This window comes from Pinus tabuliformis, chromosome 6, assembly GCF_031772625.1.
Source record: "Pinus tabuliformis cultivar Carrire ecotype Pingquan chromosome 6, CPIR1, whole genome shotgun sequence".
NCBI classification, from domain to species: domain Eukaryota; kingdom Viridiplantae; phylum Streptophyta; class Pinopsida; order Pinales; family Pinaceae; genus Pinus; species Pinus tabuliformis.
The window spans coordinates 18,031,891-18,045,288 of NC_142292.1; the positions used below are offsets into that span (position 1 = coordinate 18,031,891).

At 41.1% G+C, this 13,398-nt stretch overlaps 1 protein-coding gene across 1 annotated transcript; it reads right to left on the bottom strand.

Annotated features, from left to right (window-relative positions):
• Window positions 1–644: 644 nt before the first annotated feature.
• Window positions 645–2,154, bottom strand: LOC149257001 (GDSL esterase/lipase 7-like). The gene is made up of 5 exons (XM_089434401.1): window positions 1,829–2,154; window positions 1,597–1,724; window positions 1,255–1,500; window positions 759–1,017; window positions 645–676 (listed from the first exon to the last, which is right to left on the bottom strand). Exons 1-5 carry the CDS (start codon window positions 2,058–2,060, stop codon window positions 645–647), a joined length of 897 nt encoding a protein of 298 aa, XP_089290527.1. The 5' UTR covers window positions 2,061–2,154.
• Between the last annotated feature and the right edge of the window lie 11,244 nt (window positions 2,155–13,398).

Sequence of the window (13,398 nt, forward strand, 5' to 3'; positions counted from 1 at the left end):
CACCTGATGCCTATCGCTAGTAAGCGAGCCAGTTGTATTGCAATGGCAAGTATCGGGCGGACCACCGCGTTTCGTTTAAAGGAAATGCCTGCCCGTGAGCACCAACATGCCCTCCTACGGCTACACTGTACGTTGTTGTCTATGCTTCATGTAACATACAACATTTCGAGTAATATGGCCTTTCGAGTAATATGGCCTCTTCCTCCGCCTCTGGGGATTCCGCTACATCAAATTTTAATTTCAAACTTCTGTGATTGCAGGAGGAAGTGAAGCAATCCTAAACATATCTACTAATTAAGTTCACTAATACGCTGATTCAAATTTTTGAATGTCAATTCAACAGCCACATTATGTAATTATTGAGACTCAATATTGTCCATACATCCCCAACAGCTCTAAAAAGGAGACTGGAATTGAAATTACACAGATGTAGACCATTCGGATCTTCTGCATCTTACAGTATATTCATTAGTTGCTTGAGATTGACAGGTCTTATGAATTGAGGTGAACCAGCATATTGAGTTGCAGCCAGAATGGCATTAAGGGCTTCCGTGGGATGAAAAGCGTCCCAGAAGACATAGTCTCCACGGTGGAAACACAATCCTGAAATTGGACTACAAGGGAACTCCGCTCTCAAGTGTCACCTATTTGAATCCTGCATTCACATATTTGAATCCTGCATTCACCACAATCTCATAAATATGACATCTAATAAGAAAACAAATTAGAGAGTGGAGAAGCATATAATATAGACCCACCATGTGCAGATGGATTGTTGATTATTTCACTGAAGATGGCGTAGTTGTCGCTCAGAACAAATCGTGCGTCAGAAAACTGATTCTGCAATTTATTTCTCACCATATTTTCCAAGCCTCTGTTGAAATCTGAGATGATGCCATTGGCGTAACCGACGCAGCTACCATTATCGAGATTTTCTAAACTAATCATCAAAGGTGTGCAGCCTAAAGGACCTAGATTCGATATTAGAAATTTTCTCGCTCCCAATTCATATATTTTCTGCACCCAAATATTCCATATTTAGTAAGTTAGGGTTTTATAGACAGGTGGTTGGGTTATTCTGAGAATATATATGTAGGTGAGAAAAAGTTTTTTCATCGTTATAAAATTTACATTTTATATCAGAAATATTTAGTTGGTAATTATGCTATAAAGTATTGGGTAAACAATGAAATTCAACATTCACATTCGACCAATAAAATTAAAAGTCGAGACCAAAAAAATTAAAGAACCTACCTTGAACTGATCTCCAAACCTTCTGAGGAGCAGCTGTTGATATTCGGCAGCGCTATAGAGCTGAGAAACTTTGGAGTCGTGGAGAAAGTAGTTAGAAATGTAATCCAAGCTTCCAATGTTGATGTAAAAGAGAGCTTCAGATATAAATTGATGATAACTTTCGGCTTGAGGATCCATCATGGAAGCCAACTTTGTCTTAATGTCTTCAAAATATTCGATCTGCCTGTCGAAAGGAGTTCTACCAATCTGCAAACCAGTATTGCATCAGAGTTTTTACATTTACAGTACTTGCAGGAACATAAACATGAGTTACAGAAGTAGTCTAGACTCGACTCTACTCACATATTTGTAGCCAGTGGATGGAAGAATTCCAGAACCTCCGGAAGCAAAGTTAACCCCTCCGAGTAAGTTGGTCCCATTTGCCTGGGGATCTAAATAGGGAATTGGAATTGATAACCCCATGATTTGGGCTGCAACCAAAATGAAAACACAGTTATTCGATTGACTGCAGAGATGAAATTTCACAGAACAAGAAAGAATGGAACGAAAATATATGAAGGTTCAAACTTCATACCGAGAAAATCAGGAACAGTTCTACCATTGCAGAACCTGCCAGTGGGGAAGCGATTAGCGAAGTCGATGCCATTGTACCAGATGTCGGCCCTGGCAAGCGTGGTGATGTGGTTGTTGTTGCCTGTGTCCACAAGCGAATCTCCGAAGATGAAAATGCAAGATGCAGAAACAGCAATTAATGAGTGCATCATCACCACCACTGTAACAAAAATTGCAGATGGAAAACATGCCATACTTTTGTTATCTGTTATCACTCGAATTATGGAAGGAGCACTCGACAGAGAAATGCAAACAAAGACTCACGAGAAACTGTCTACTAAATTACTAATCTCGTAGGTGCTGTCATTTGTTGAGGTATGATTGCTTTAATAGATGCTAGTGCAGAAAAAGGTTGCCTTCGAGACTGTGATTATCAGAGTCACGTGAATGCCGGTCTTCTAATTACGATGGATTATGATTCGTAAAAATATTAATTTATGCAATGCGTCTATCATGCCCTAAAATTATAAGCGGTGCATTTCCAGTCAGCCATCACGTGGTTCATATGATTATAAATTTAAATGGAATAAACTTTCACATCGACCATAGGAATAATTAAATTATTCAATTTAAATGCCGATAATTTAATATTTTAATTATGTTGTTATGCCATTCAAATGGTCTGGTAACTTAGAATTTTGGGTAAATATTAATTCCTAAAAATATTATTATTTTATTTTTAAAAAATCAGTATAATCAAATCACATTTATTTATTTATTATTTATATATATTTTTTAAAATTTGGTATAATTTTTTTGGGTTAGTCAAAAGGACATTATATTATTATGAGTAATATAAGTTGCACGAACTTCTTAGCTTCGTTACATTTAGAGGGGAGAGTAAGGGGGAGAATAAGGGGTGTCACAGATAACAAAAGATGTAACTATTATTTCTGATAGGCTTACTAGCCTTACATAACAAAAAGATGACAAAAAAGACCAAGAACCTGAGATAATAATGTCATGGAGGGTTGTCATGGAGGGTTGTGAGGCAGGTAAGCCGACCCACTCATGCATATGGAAATTGATGTGTTCCACTTAGGTCCCCAAATCACTGAGGCAATCATTGAGGCGTATCTAGTTTCAGCGGATACTCTCGAGCAGCTCAAGAGTCTCATTGAGGCAAAATTGGATGTCATTAAAGTAGGCCACCAATTTGTTCCAGTCTTCATAACAATGCTCTCTCATGATGTCCAGGTTGGCATCGATGCCTCTCAATTGATTTGTAATGGTTCCCAGTGAGGTTGGAGCCTCCACTCTACCTGGCAAATGCTCGTGAGCTCGAGCGGCCTCATCCACCCGTTCTCTGTTGACCGCATCCTCAAAAGCTAAGCTCAAATCGCTAATTTGTCGTCTAACATGGCCCTAATGCCCAACTCCATGACAGGGATGCCCACGCTGGCAGTCCATGGCTAGCCACTCCTGAATACTGCCAATTAGAATGACCATAGAGGATACAACCTCCTAGAAGGAAACAACCACCTACACACACCCGAGAAACCACAAATAATGCCACACTCGCCTCGCTTTGGCCTTACAACTTTGACCAAGTAAGGCCACCCAACAAGTCTGCACAATTACCACTTCGCTGAACCCCCTGGATGACCCTATTCCTCTATCAATCCTCAGCCATAATAGGGGAAGGCTAGCTATAATTCTATACCCAAAAGCACACAACCACATTCCCGATAGCTCACTCAATACCTCAACATACACAACCAGAAGATAGATAACAAGGAAATTATAAACTACCCCACTACTAGAAACACCCCCTCCTTCGTGGAATTTGCTAGAGGGACACGGCAAAAGTTGGTGCCACTGTAGACCCTAATTGTATGTAAGAAATTTGTCTTCAGATAGAAAGTGTTGCCACAGACAAGGCTACTTCCTCCATAGGGAAATGGGGAACATCGACTTACTATCCACCATCGACAACAACAGCACAGGGGAAGGCCATAACCAAATGTGTACAATAACCTTAAGACCGTCGAGTACCCACCAGCTTAGAGCAGTCTTCCTTTGGCAGCACCCAAGGTTCCACCTTGCATAACCAACCTTAATGCCCCAGAGAGGAAAGAAACCTCCAAATGAACCAAGATCCCATATAAATGCACAAAAGCCCATCAGAGAAGCCACAGTACCACAGTCCAAACAGTCCATAGAAGTCCAACTACCCCATGGCCCTCACAATCTTGCTTGGCCTTTAACACTCTTGTCCACCACCCTACACGAAGAGTTCATCACCCAAGGTACAACAATCGTTACATTGTCACCGCTACATAATATAACAACCAGAGGTGGGTATAGAGAGTTCAACTGACTGCCGACTCGTCACATCACCTTATGCTTCATAATGCCTTCACCTACTGCGTGCCTCGTGAGGCAAACTCCGAGGTGGTTAGTCGTAGTGTTTGTGCACCCACATCGGGGTAAAATATTAATATAATTAAATTACATATGTTTATTTATTATTTATGAATATAAAATTTATGTGAAAAAATTAAATATTTTTACAATTTTTAATTAATAAAAAGTTAAATTTTTTTAATGAAATTTTAATTTATGGAAATGATTCAAGTATCTTAAATTAATTATCTTTATTTTTATTAGGTTTTTCTCATCCTTTTTTATTAGGTTTTTTTTTTATAATAGTTGGTAATTATCTTGTTTTCTTAACTTTTTTGTCTTAGTGACATTTTTATTCAATCTTTTATTACTCATTCTTGCTTCTATTTTTATTTTCCTTCCTAAGTAGTCAACATTGACAGTAATATATAGTCTTTATGTATAAATACTATGCCATGGTGGAGTAGACCTTGCCTAACCTTCATAATTCCTTGGACTACATTGTTATAAGATGAATTCTGGATTGACATGGGTGGAAAGGCCACTTATCCCACCAACATTCATCTTTTGTGGAAGGGTGAGGAGAAAGCCTCAACATTTGATTTACCTATGAGCATTAGTCCTACATTATTTTCTCTACCACTTGCAATGAGTTCAATGGATGATATGGGTAATAGGATAATGACGTTAGGGTAGAGTTCAATACTCTCATGTTAATAAGAGCCCTTCTATATAACTTAGATTGGACATACAACACAACTCAAAGGTTTGACAATTCTCACTACATCAAGGAAGTGATTGTCAATTTTGAAGTGATTGAATTGTGAACACAAAATTTATTTGACTCCCCTCCACATAAGGACTTTGTGATACACCCATTTATGTGTCCAAAATTGATCCAGGTGGATCTTGGTGGGCACCTGCCAAGCGCACCTAGACACCCACCATTGTTCTTCTCAGCATTTTCATTTTCCTTAATTGTAGCACAACTTACTATTTTTAGCAGTTTTTCGGGTCCTGAACTTCCGGAGCCGTTTTGAGGCCCTAAACGATGTTTTTTGGGGAATCCGGGGGCAACATGGGTCCATGGCATGGACTGATGTTGCCCATTCCAACAATGATAGTTCTCGGATAGATCTTTCTAACGAGCTATTGTATGCGTCAAACGGAGATCGTATGCCAAAGTTACGACCCCGGGAAGTTGATGTACCAACTTACCCCAAACGGGGCCCATAGTTTGGCGTTTCATCTTCTAGGGTTAGGTTTTGGAATGTTAAGGGTTTTTCCACTGTTTCTCAACAATCAATAGGCCTTCGAGCCTCATTGTAAGACAGTTCAGAGGCATGTAGCCACCACATCTCTTCTCAGAGATAAGCTACCATCGCCCTAGCTGGGTTTTTTTTCCATTACTGTTTGTAAGCATATTTCAGTATTCTACATTAATGAAGTAAAGTGTTATTTCCGATGCATATTTGTGTTTATGGTTATCTCTGCTTTTATGGTTATCGCATCTCTGTATTTATGGTTATCTCTGTAATCTATTGCGTTCCTGCTTAAATCCGGATCAGTGGTATCAGAGCGGTCTGCTTCTTCTCTGTTTTTCTTTGCATGTCCCCAACGAGGTTGGGATATAAGGAGTTAGGGCTTGAACTGGTCGAACCTTTACAAGACTAGCCTCGCAAATCCCGACGGCCTCCCATGGCAGACGAGAAGAAAGACGAGGGGGCAGGAGATCCTATCAAAATCTTGCTCGAAGAAGCCCTCGAGCGACAACGGAACGCGATGATGGACAGTTTCGCCCAGATCCTTCAGCGGCTACCCAGAAGCGACGCTTCAGCTTCTAGCAGCTACTCTGGAAATGCCACGCCCTTTAAGGTACAAGTTAATTTTGAAATCCCCATCTTCGAGGGCAAAATAGACGCATATGCGGTAGATAAATGGTTAAATCTGCTAGAAGGGTATTTTTCTGTTCATGAATTTTCAAGTCGAGAAAGGATTGTTTTCGCTCTTCTCAAAGCAGCCCCCCACGTCAAGGACTGGTGGGAAACCTACTGCGAGCAGAAGGATGAAACTACCGGCTCGCTATTTTCAGCCGCACCCACTTGGGATTCATTCCGCGATGCCATCAAGGAGCAGTACTACCCTGTCGGAAGCTATGAGGATGAATACATAAAATGGACCACGCTGCAGCAGGGAAGGGACCAAGACGTGTCGGAGTTCACCAATCTCTTCCATAACCTTCGCACAAAGTTGGGTATCAAGGATACGGAGCAGCATTTGATACTCAAATACCGCGGCTGCCTGCACAAGTACATTCAGGAAGAAATACAATTCCTGAACATCCCCTCGCTCGGCACAGCATACCGATATGCCGTCAAGGTCGAGCAGAAGTTTAAACAAAAGAAGCGAGACTTTGGATCTGCGACTCCGAAGCAAGGGAAAGGTGCCCCTAAAATGCAGAACAAAGGGCAAAGCCAAGGCGAGGCAGCCCAAGACAACCCGCCAAAGTTGCAGACAAAGAACGGCACCGCGAAGACGAAAAAGGACACGGGAAAATGGTGTGAGTTCCATAAGAGCTCCACTCACAACACCAGTGAGTGTCGGGCCAAGCAGTCACTGGTGGTCGAGCTAAAGGGTCCAGAATCAAATACATATTCCGACTCTGAGTCAGAACTCGACAAGGGGAATGAAAAAGGGAAACAGATCATTGACGCGGATCCCAATGCCACTGTTGCTACCGCCAAGATCCAGAAAAGTGAACCCGAAGATCCAGAGGAGGAGGAGCGTCTCTTCCACTCCCAGATGTGGGTAAAGGGCTCCCCGCTACAGTTCATTATCGATAGCGGGAGCCAAAAGAACCTCATTTCGGCGGAGGTCATGAAGCGGTTGGGCTTACCGACCATAGCACACCCACAACCATACACCATCGGGTGGCTTCACCAAGGACGGGATCTTCGCGTGAGCCAACAATGTCGCCTTCCGTACAACATCAAGCCCTTCACGGATGAGGTATTGTGTGACATCGCTCCCCTTGAAGTTTGTGATGTATTATTAGGACAACCATACTTGTGGAAGCGACATGCTGTGTATGAATCAAGGCCCCGGGCTGTTATTGTTACATTGGGGAATAAGTTGTACAGGATACCAGAGGTAGCACCGCCTACCGCCATCTCCTTGATTACTGCAAAACAATGTAGTAAGCTCATTTCCAAGACTGGGAAGTTTGTTTTCCTAATGATACGCCCTCAAGGAAAGAAGAAGCTGGTGGCCACGACCTCCAGACAGGGCCCCTCCACACGGCAACTACAGATGGATAAGGTCGTGAAGGAGTACAAGGATATCTTCACCTCCCCCGCAGGGGTTCCTCTGCACTGTCAGGTCAAGCACTCCATCGATCTAACCCCAGGTGCGTCGCTACCCAATGGACCAATTTATCGGCGTTTGGTTCTAGAGAACGATGAAATCAAGCGGCAGATTCAGGAGTTGCTGCAGAAAGGTCACATCCGTCCGAGCTCATCGCCTTGTGGGAGCCCGATCGTGTTGGTACAGAAGAAGGATGGGACTTGGAGACTCTGTATTGACTATCGGGCGTTGAACAAGATCACTGTTCGTAATAGGTACCCGATCCCACGGATTGATGACCTCTTGGATCAACTAAAGGGGGCAAAGTACTTCAGCAAGATCGATCTGAAGTCAGGATATCACCAGGTACCGATCGAACCCTCTGATGTGTGGAAGACTGCCTTCAAATCCAAGGAGGGCCTCTTCGAATGGTTGGTCATGCCTTTCGGATTGACGAATGCTCCTGCAACCTTCATGAGGCTAATGGATGACATCTTGCGGCCATTTACCAACTCATTTGTCATGGTATACTTGGATGACATTCTGATCTTCAGCCAGAGTTGGGAAGAGCACCTCCACCACATCCGACAGGTTCTTCAAACATTGTGACAACACAAGCTGTGTGCCAATTTGGAGAAATGCACTTTTGGCATGACCCAGGTTCAGTATCTGGGATACATTATTGATGAACAGGGGGTGCATGTGGATTCGGCCAAGATCCAAGTCATTCGGGATTGGCCAGCCCCGACCACTCTAACAGAGCTCCGCAGCTTTCTAGGCCTTGCCAACTTCTATCGCAGGTTCGTGTTGGGGTTTTCTCATATCGCTTGGCCCTTGAGTCAAGTCACCAAGGGAGGAGCGAAAGCGAAATTCTTTTGGTCTGAATCTCAACAGAAGGCATTCATAGAATTGAAAGATCGCCTTTGCACGGCACCAGTGCTCACGTTACCAGATTTACAACAACCATTTGAGGTCGAGACGGATGCCTCTGACTATGCTATTGGGGCAGTCCTTACTCAACACGGGCATCCAATGGCATATCACAGTGAAACACTTTCAGACACAGTCCAGAAGTATCCAACCTATGATAAAGAGATGTACTCCATTGTGTAGGCCTGTCGACAATGGAACCATTACATTTTGGGGAAGGAAACAGTCATCCACACAGACCACCGACCCCTGCAGTTCATACAGACCCAAGGGAAATTGCAGAATGATCGCCATCAGAAGTGGTCTACATATCTGCAACAGTTCCATCTGAACATCAAGTACAAGAAGGGCAGCACCAATCATGTTGCAGATTGCCTCAGTCAACCACCAATCATGGCGTTAACCACTGTGCTCAACTCTTGTGGGCACGAGACTTCTGATTGGCCACTTCTCTACAAAAGCGACCGAGAATTTGGCCACACATACCAGACACTCTTGGGGGGTCAGCATGTTCCAGATTTCCACCTCCAAGGTGCACTATTATGCCACCTGGGTCATCTTTGTGTTCCTTCAAGCGAGCGTGCTAAGATGATTTGGGAAGCACACTACAGTCGGGCTGCTGGACATTTCAGGGTTGAGAAAACAGTGGCAGTACTACAAAAGTATTTCTATTGGCCAAATCTTCGACAGGATGTCGGGAAGTACATCAGATCATGTACTGCCTGTGCCATTGCCAAACCAACCATCAAGAAGCAAGGCCTCTATACCCCGTTGCCTACCCCTAGTCGACCTTGGGAATCCATCTCCATGGATTACATGTCAGGGCTTCCTTCCACCAAGCATGGAAATGATTGTGTTTTTGTGGTCGTCGATAGGTTCTCGAAGATGGCCATTATGGCGGCCTGCAAGAAGAATATCACAGCAGAAGCCACTGCTAAACTCTTCTTTGAACAAGTGCGGGTGCACTTTGGGATCCCACAGTCTATCATCTCAGATCGGGACAGCCGGTTCCTCAGTACATTTTGGTCCAGTCTCTGGTCAATGCTGGACACCAAACTCACTAAGTCCACAGCCTTCCATCCTCAAACTGATGGCCATACCGAGGTTGTCAATCGAATGATTGTACACATTCTGCGCATGTACAACTCAAAGCATCCACGCACATGGGATGAGAGCCTCCCCTATGTTCAACACAGCTACAACCGAGCTCTTCACAGCTCGACTGGCCACAACCCTTTTCAGGTGGGCTTGGGATTCCAACCACTATGCCCCATTGATGTGGCCCTGCCACTTGCAACTACTCACACAGCTTCAGCTCGTGTCCAGTCCGAAATAGATAAGGCAACCAGCTTCATTGAGCACATCCAACATATTCGCCAGCAGGTCCATGACATTCTGGAGAAATCAAATGCCAAGTAAAAGTAGCGACATGATCAACACCGGGTGCCACACAAGTTTCAGGTGGGCGACAAAGTCTGGTTGCATTTGCAAAAGGAACGCCTTACTGGAGCCTATCGGAAACTGAGACCACTCCGATATGGTCCTTACACCATTACTAAGGCTGTGGGGGACAATTCATTTGAGCTCAGCATTCCCCCATTCCTTAGCCTACACCCATTGTTCAATGTGGATCGCCTTCGGCCATACTTTCCACCATTGCTAGACACATCCGACATTGCAGAGCAGCTCACACCCACAGAATTAAACCCAGATTGCATGGAACAGTCTGCAACTGATCGGATCATGGACACACAGATCAAGAACACTCGCCAACAGAATATCCAACTATATCGAGTTGTCAAAGCAGGCCAATTCCTTCACCAGGGCAAGTGGTTCACTAGGGACCAATTTCAGCAAAAGTTTCCTCATCTCATGGAGGAACTCAACGCAATGGGGACCATTGCTTCCTAAGGGGGGAGGAATGATCCAGGTGGATCTTGGTGGCCACCTGCCAAGCCCACCTGGACCCCCACCATTGTTCTTCTCAGCATTTTCATTTTCCTTAATTGTAGCACAACTTACTATTTTTAGCAGTTTTTCGGGTCCTGAACTTCCGTAGCCGTTTTGAGGCCCTAAACGACGTTTTTTGGGGAATCCGGGGGCAACATGGGTCCATGGAATGGACCCCATGGACCCATGTTGCCCGTTCCAACAATGATAGTGCTCAGATAGATCTTTCTAACGAGCTATTGTATGCGTCAAACGGAGATCGTATGCCAAAGTTACGACCCCGGGAAGTTGATGTACCAACTTACCCCAAACGGGGCCCATAGTTTGGCGTTTCATCTTCTAGGGTTAGGTTTTGGAATGTTAAGGGTTTTTCCACTGTTTCTCAACAATAAATAGGCCTTCGAGCCTCATTGTAAGACAGTTCAGAGGCATGTAGCCACCACATCTCTTCTCAGAGATAAGCTACCATCGCCCTAGCTGGGTTTTTTTTCCATTACTGTTTGTAAGCATATTTCAGTATTCTACATTAATGAAGTAAATTTTTATTTCCGCTGCATATCTATGTTTATGGTTATCTCTGCTTTTATGGTTATCGCATCTCTGTATTTATGGTTATCTCTGTAATCTATTGCGTTCCTGCTTAAATCCGGATCAAAAATTTCCATATGTCTTCTTCAATGAAACTTTGTAGGTTTAGCATATGCATTGTGGGTTTAGTTTGGGACCATACATTTTCCACACCACCAATGTTAAGGACTTTCAAACATGGTTCTAAGATCCCCTGTCTCCATTCAAACTTACTTAATCATGGGTTAACCGAACTGCCCGATTTCTTCTAAAACCATTGATTTAAATTGGATCTTTTCACCTTGCATTATTACTTCATTTCTTCATCTGTCCATTTAGATCACACATCTCGAATGGTAGGATTTTGGTCCCAAAACCTATTGGAAGGATGTGAGGTAACACTTCACAAATTTGTTATTGTGATACTACTTTTTCAAAGTTCTAGCTGAACTCTATGAGTTGTTCGAACCTTCTTCTACAACATCATATCCTTCTACAATTGTCCAAATGCATTTGGTGTCACATAGTTAACTAATGATAGTCCTTTCTCTTCTTCTCCATCCAATGATGATGATCCATACATGGAGATGTGCTTGACATGGATGAGTTGTCACTATGTAGTGATTTCAAATGGTCCTTATATAAACGAATTCAATGTCTTGGTTTCCCCTTGCGATTACTCGCCACTACCCCAACTTTATCTATGACATAGAGTTTGTAATGAATTGGTCATGGTGAATTTTTATGTTTCTTGATTCTTCTTGAACTACTCCTCCACCTTTACATGAATTTGCACCATGTTATTTCATATTCATACTTTTTTGCCTATACTTCCTTTTCAACTCCTAAACAATTGAACTAATTTCACGACGACATGAATTGATATCTCCTTCTATAAGAACTAATGTTTCCATTTCTTCAATCCTTGTGCTTTCACAAAGACATACAATTCTTAATGACACAAGGTATTTCAACATTTTTCATAAAACAACTTGAAGTAACAAGGGAAATAGCCATATAATGACGAATCCTTACCTTAAATATAATGTGCTTTGATCTATATAATAAAAAGATTGAGAAAAACAAACAACACTTTATTTTTCAAATGAGTTAAACACATAATATTGTTATTATTAAATATTATCATATCTAATAAGATGAACAAAGAATGACTTTATCATATGTAATGCAAAATTTAATGAAAATTTTTTTAACTAAAAATAAAAATAAGTAAAGATAAATTTAGTTAAAACAGATAAATATCTAAAACCTCCCATCCTCTAACATAACCAGCCTCTAACCACTGTACAAATATGGCCAACGAAGAAAAGCATGCCCACTTAGTTTACTCACAACTTAGTTTTCATCGGACATATTCAGTAATCGGGCGTAAAGGCTGGTTAGGAGTGAAGTTGGATAAAAAAATTTATCATATATTTAAGAATCTATGGCTATGAAATTTATTTTTAATAATAAAAAAGAAAAGTTAATTTATCATATATCTAAGAATAGATCCCTATGAAACATATTTTTAATAATAAAAAATAAGAGTTATGAGTTATATATTATGGTTGCCTTCCATTCAATATAAATTGAAAGCAACTGTAAAAAAAAAGTTGAAGAAAAAGTAGAGGCTAATGGAATCTGTCTGTCTTATGAATTCGAGACAATTCCATCACAACTTTTTGGATGGGTGACTACTAGCCTGTCCAACTCCCCGGAACATGTATGGAATAAAATGCACATTTTATTCAATATCAACTTGAGAATTCAGCATGAACAACGGGTTTACCTGCTCGTTAGAGGAGGATGTGAGGAAAGGTAAATGATTTGTTTTTTTTTTTTTTTTTTCACAGTTTTAATAAATATATAATTACCCACGTACTTTAGATTAATTTTTTGAATTTTAATTTAATTATATAAATATGGTTGATAAATATTTATAAGTATCAAAAGACTTGGTTTATTTAAAGTGGATTTGAATAACTAAGTCATAATTATATATGTAAATATTTATAAACTTATTTGTAGGTATTTTTTACTTATAAATGGTTTATATAGGCTTATATCTTATTACTTTTATTTATTTTTTATCTTGACAATTTAGATAATTAAGTCTTTGGGGTATATGGCGTTGATAAATTATAGTATTGTCCCATGATATTGTAGCAAAACTTATTTAATGGTTAAACATCTCCATAGTAATGTGAGTTTGAAAATTCATAAATAAGAATTTTGTTACATGCTTTTCAAAAATGTATATACATTGAACTCATATATTATTTCTTTTGAGAATTAATAATAATAATAAATTTAAAATAAAGTTATACTTCAGTTAATTTTTATGATCTTTATAATCTTGACAATTTGAGATGTATTATGAAATAAATGTTTTGA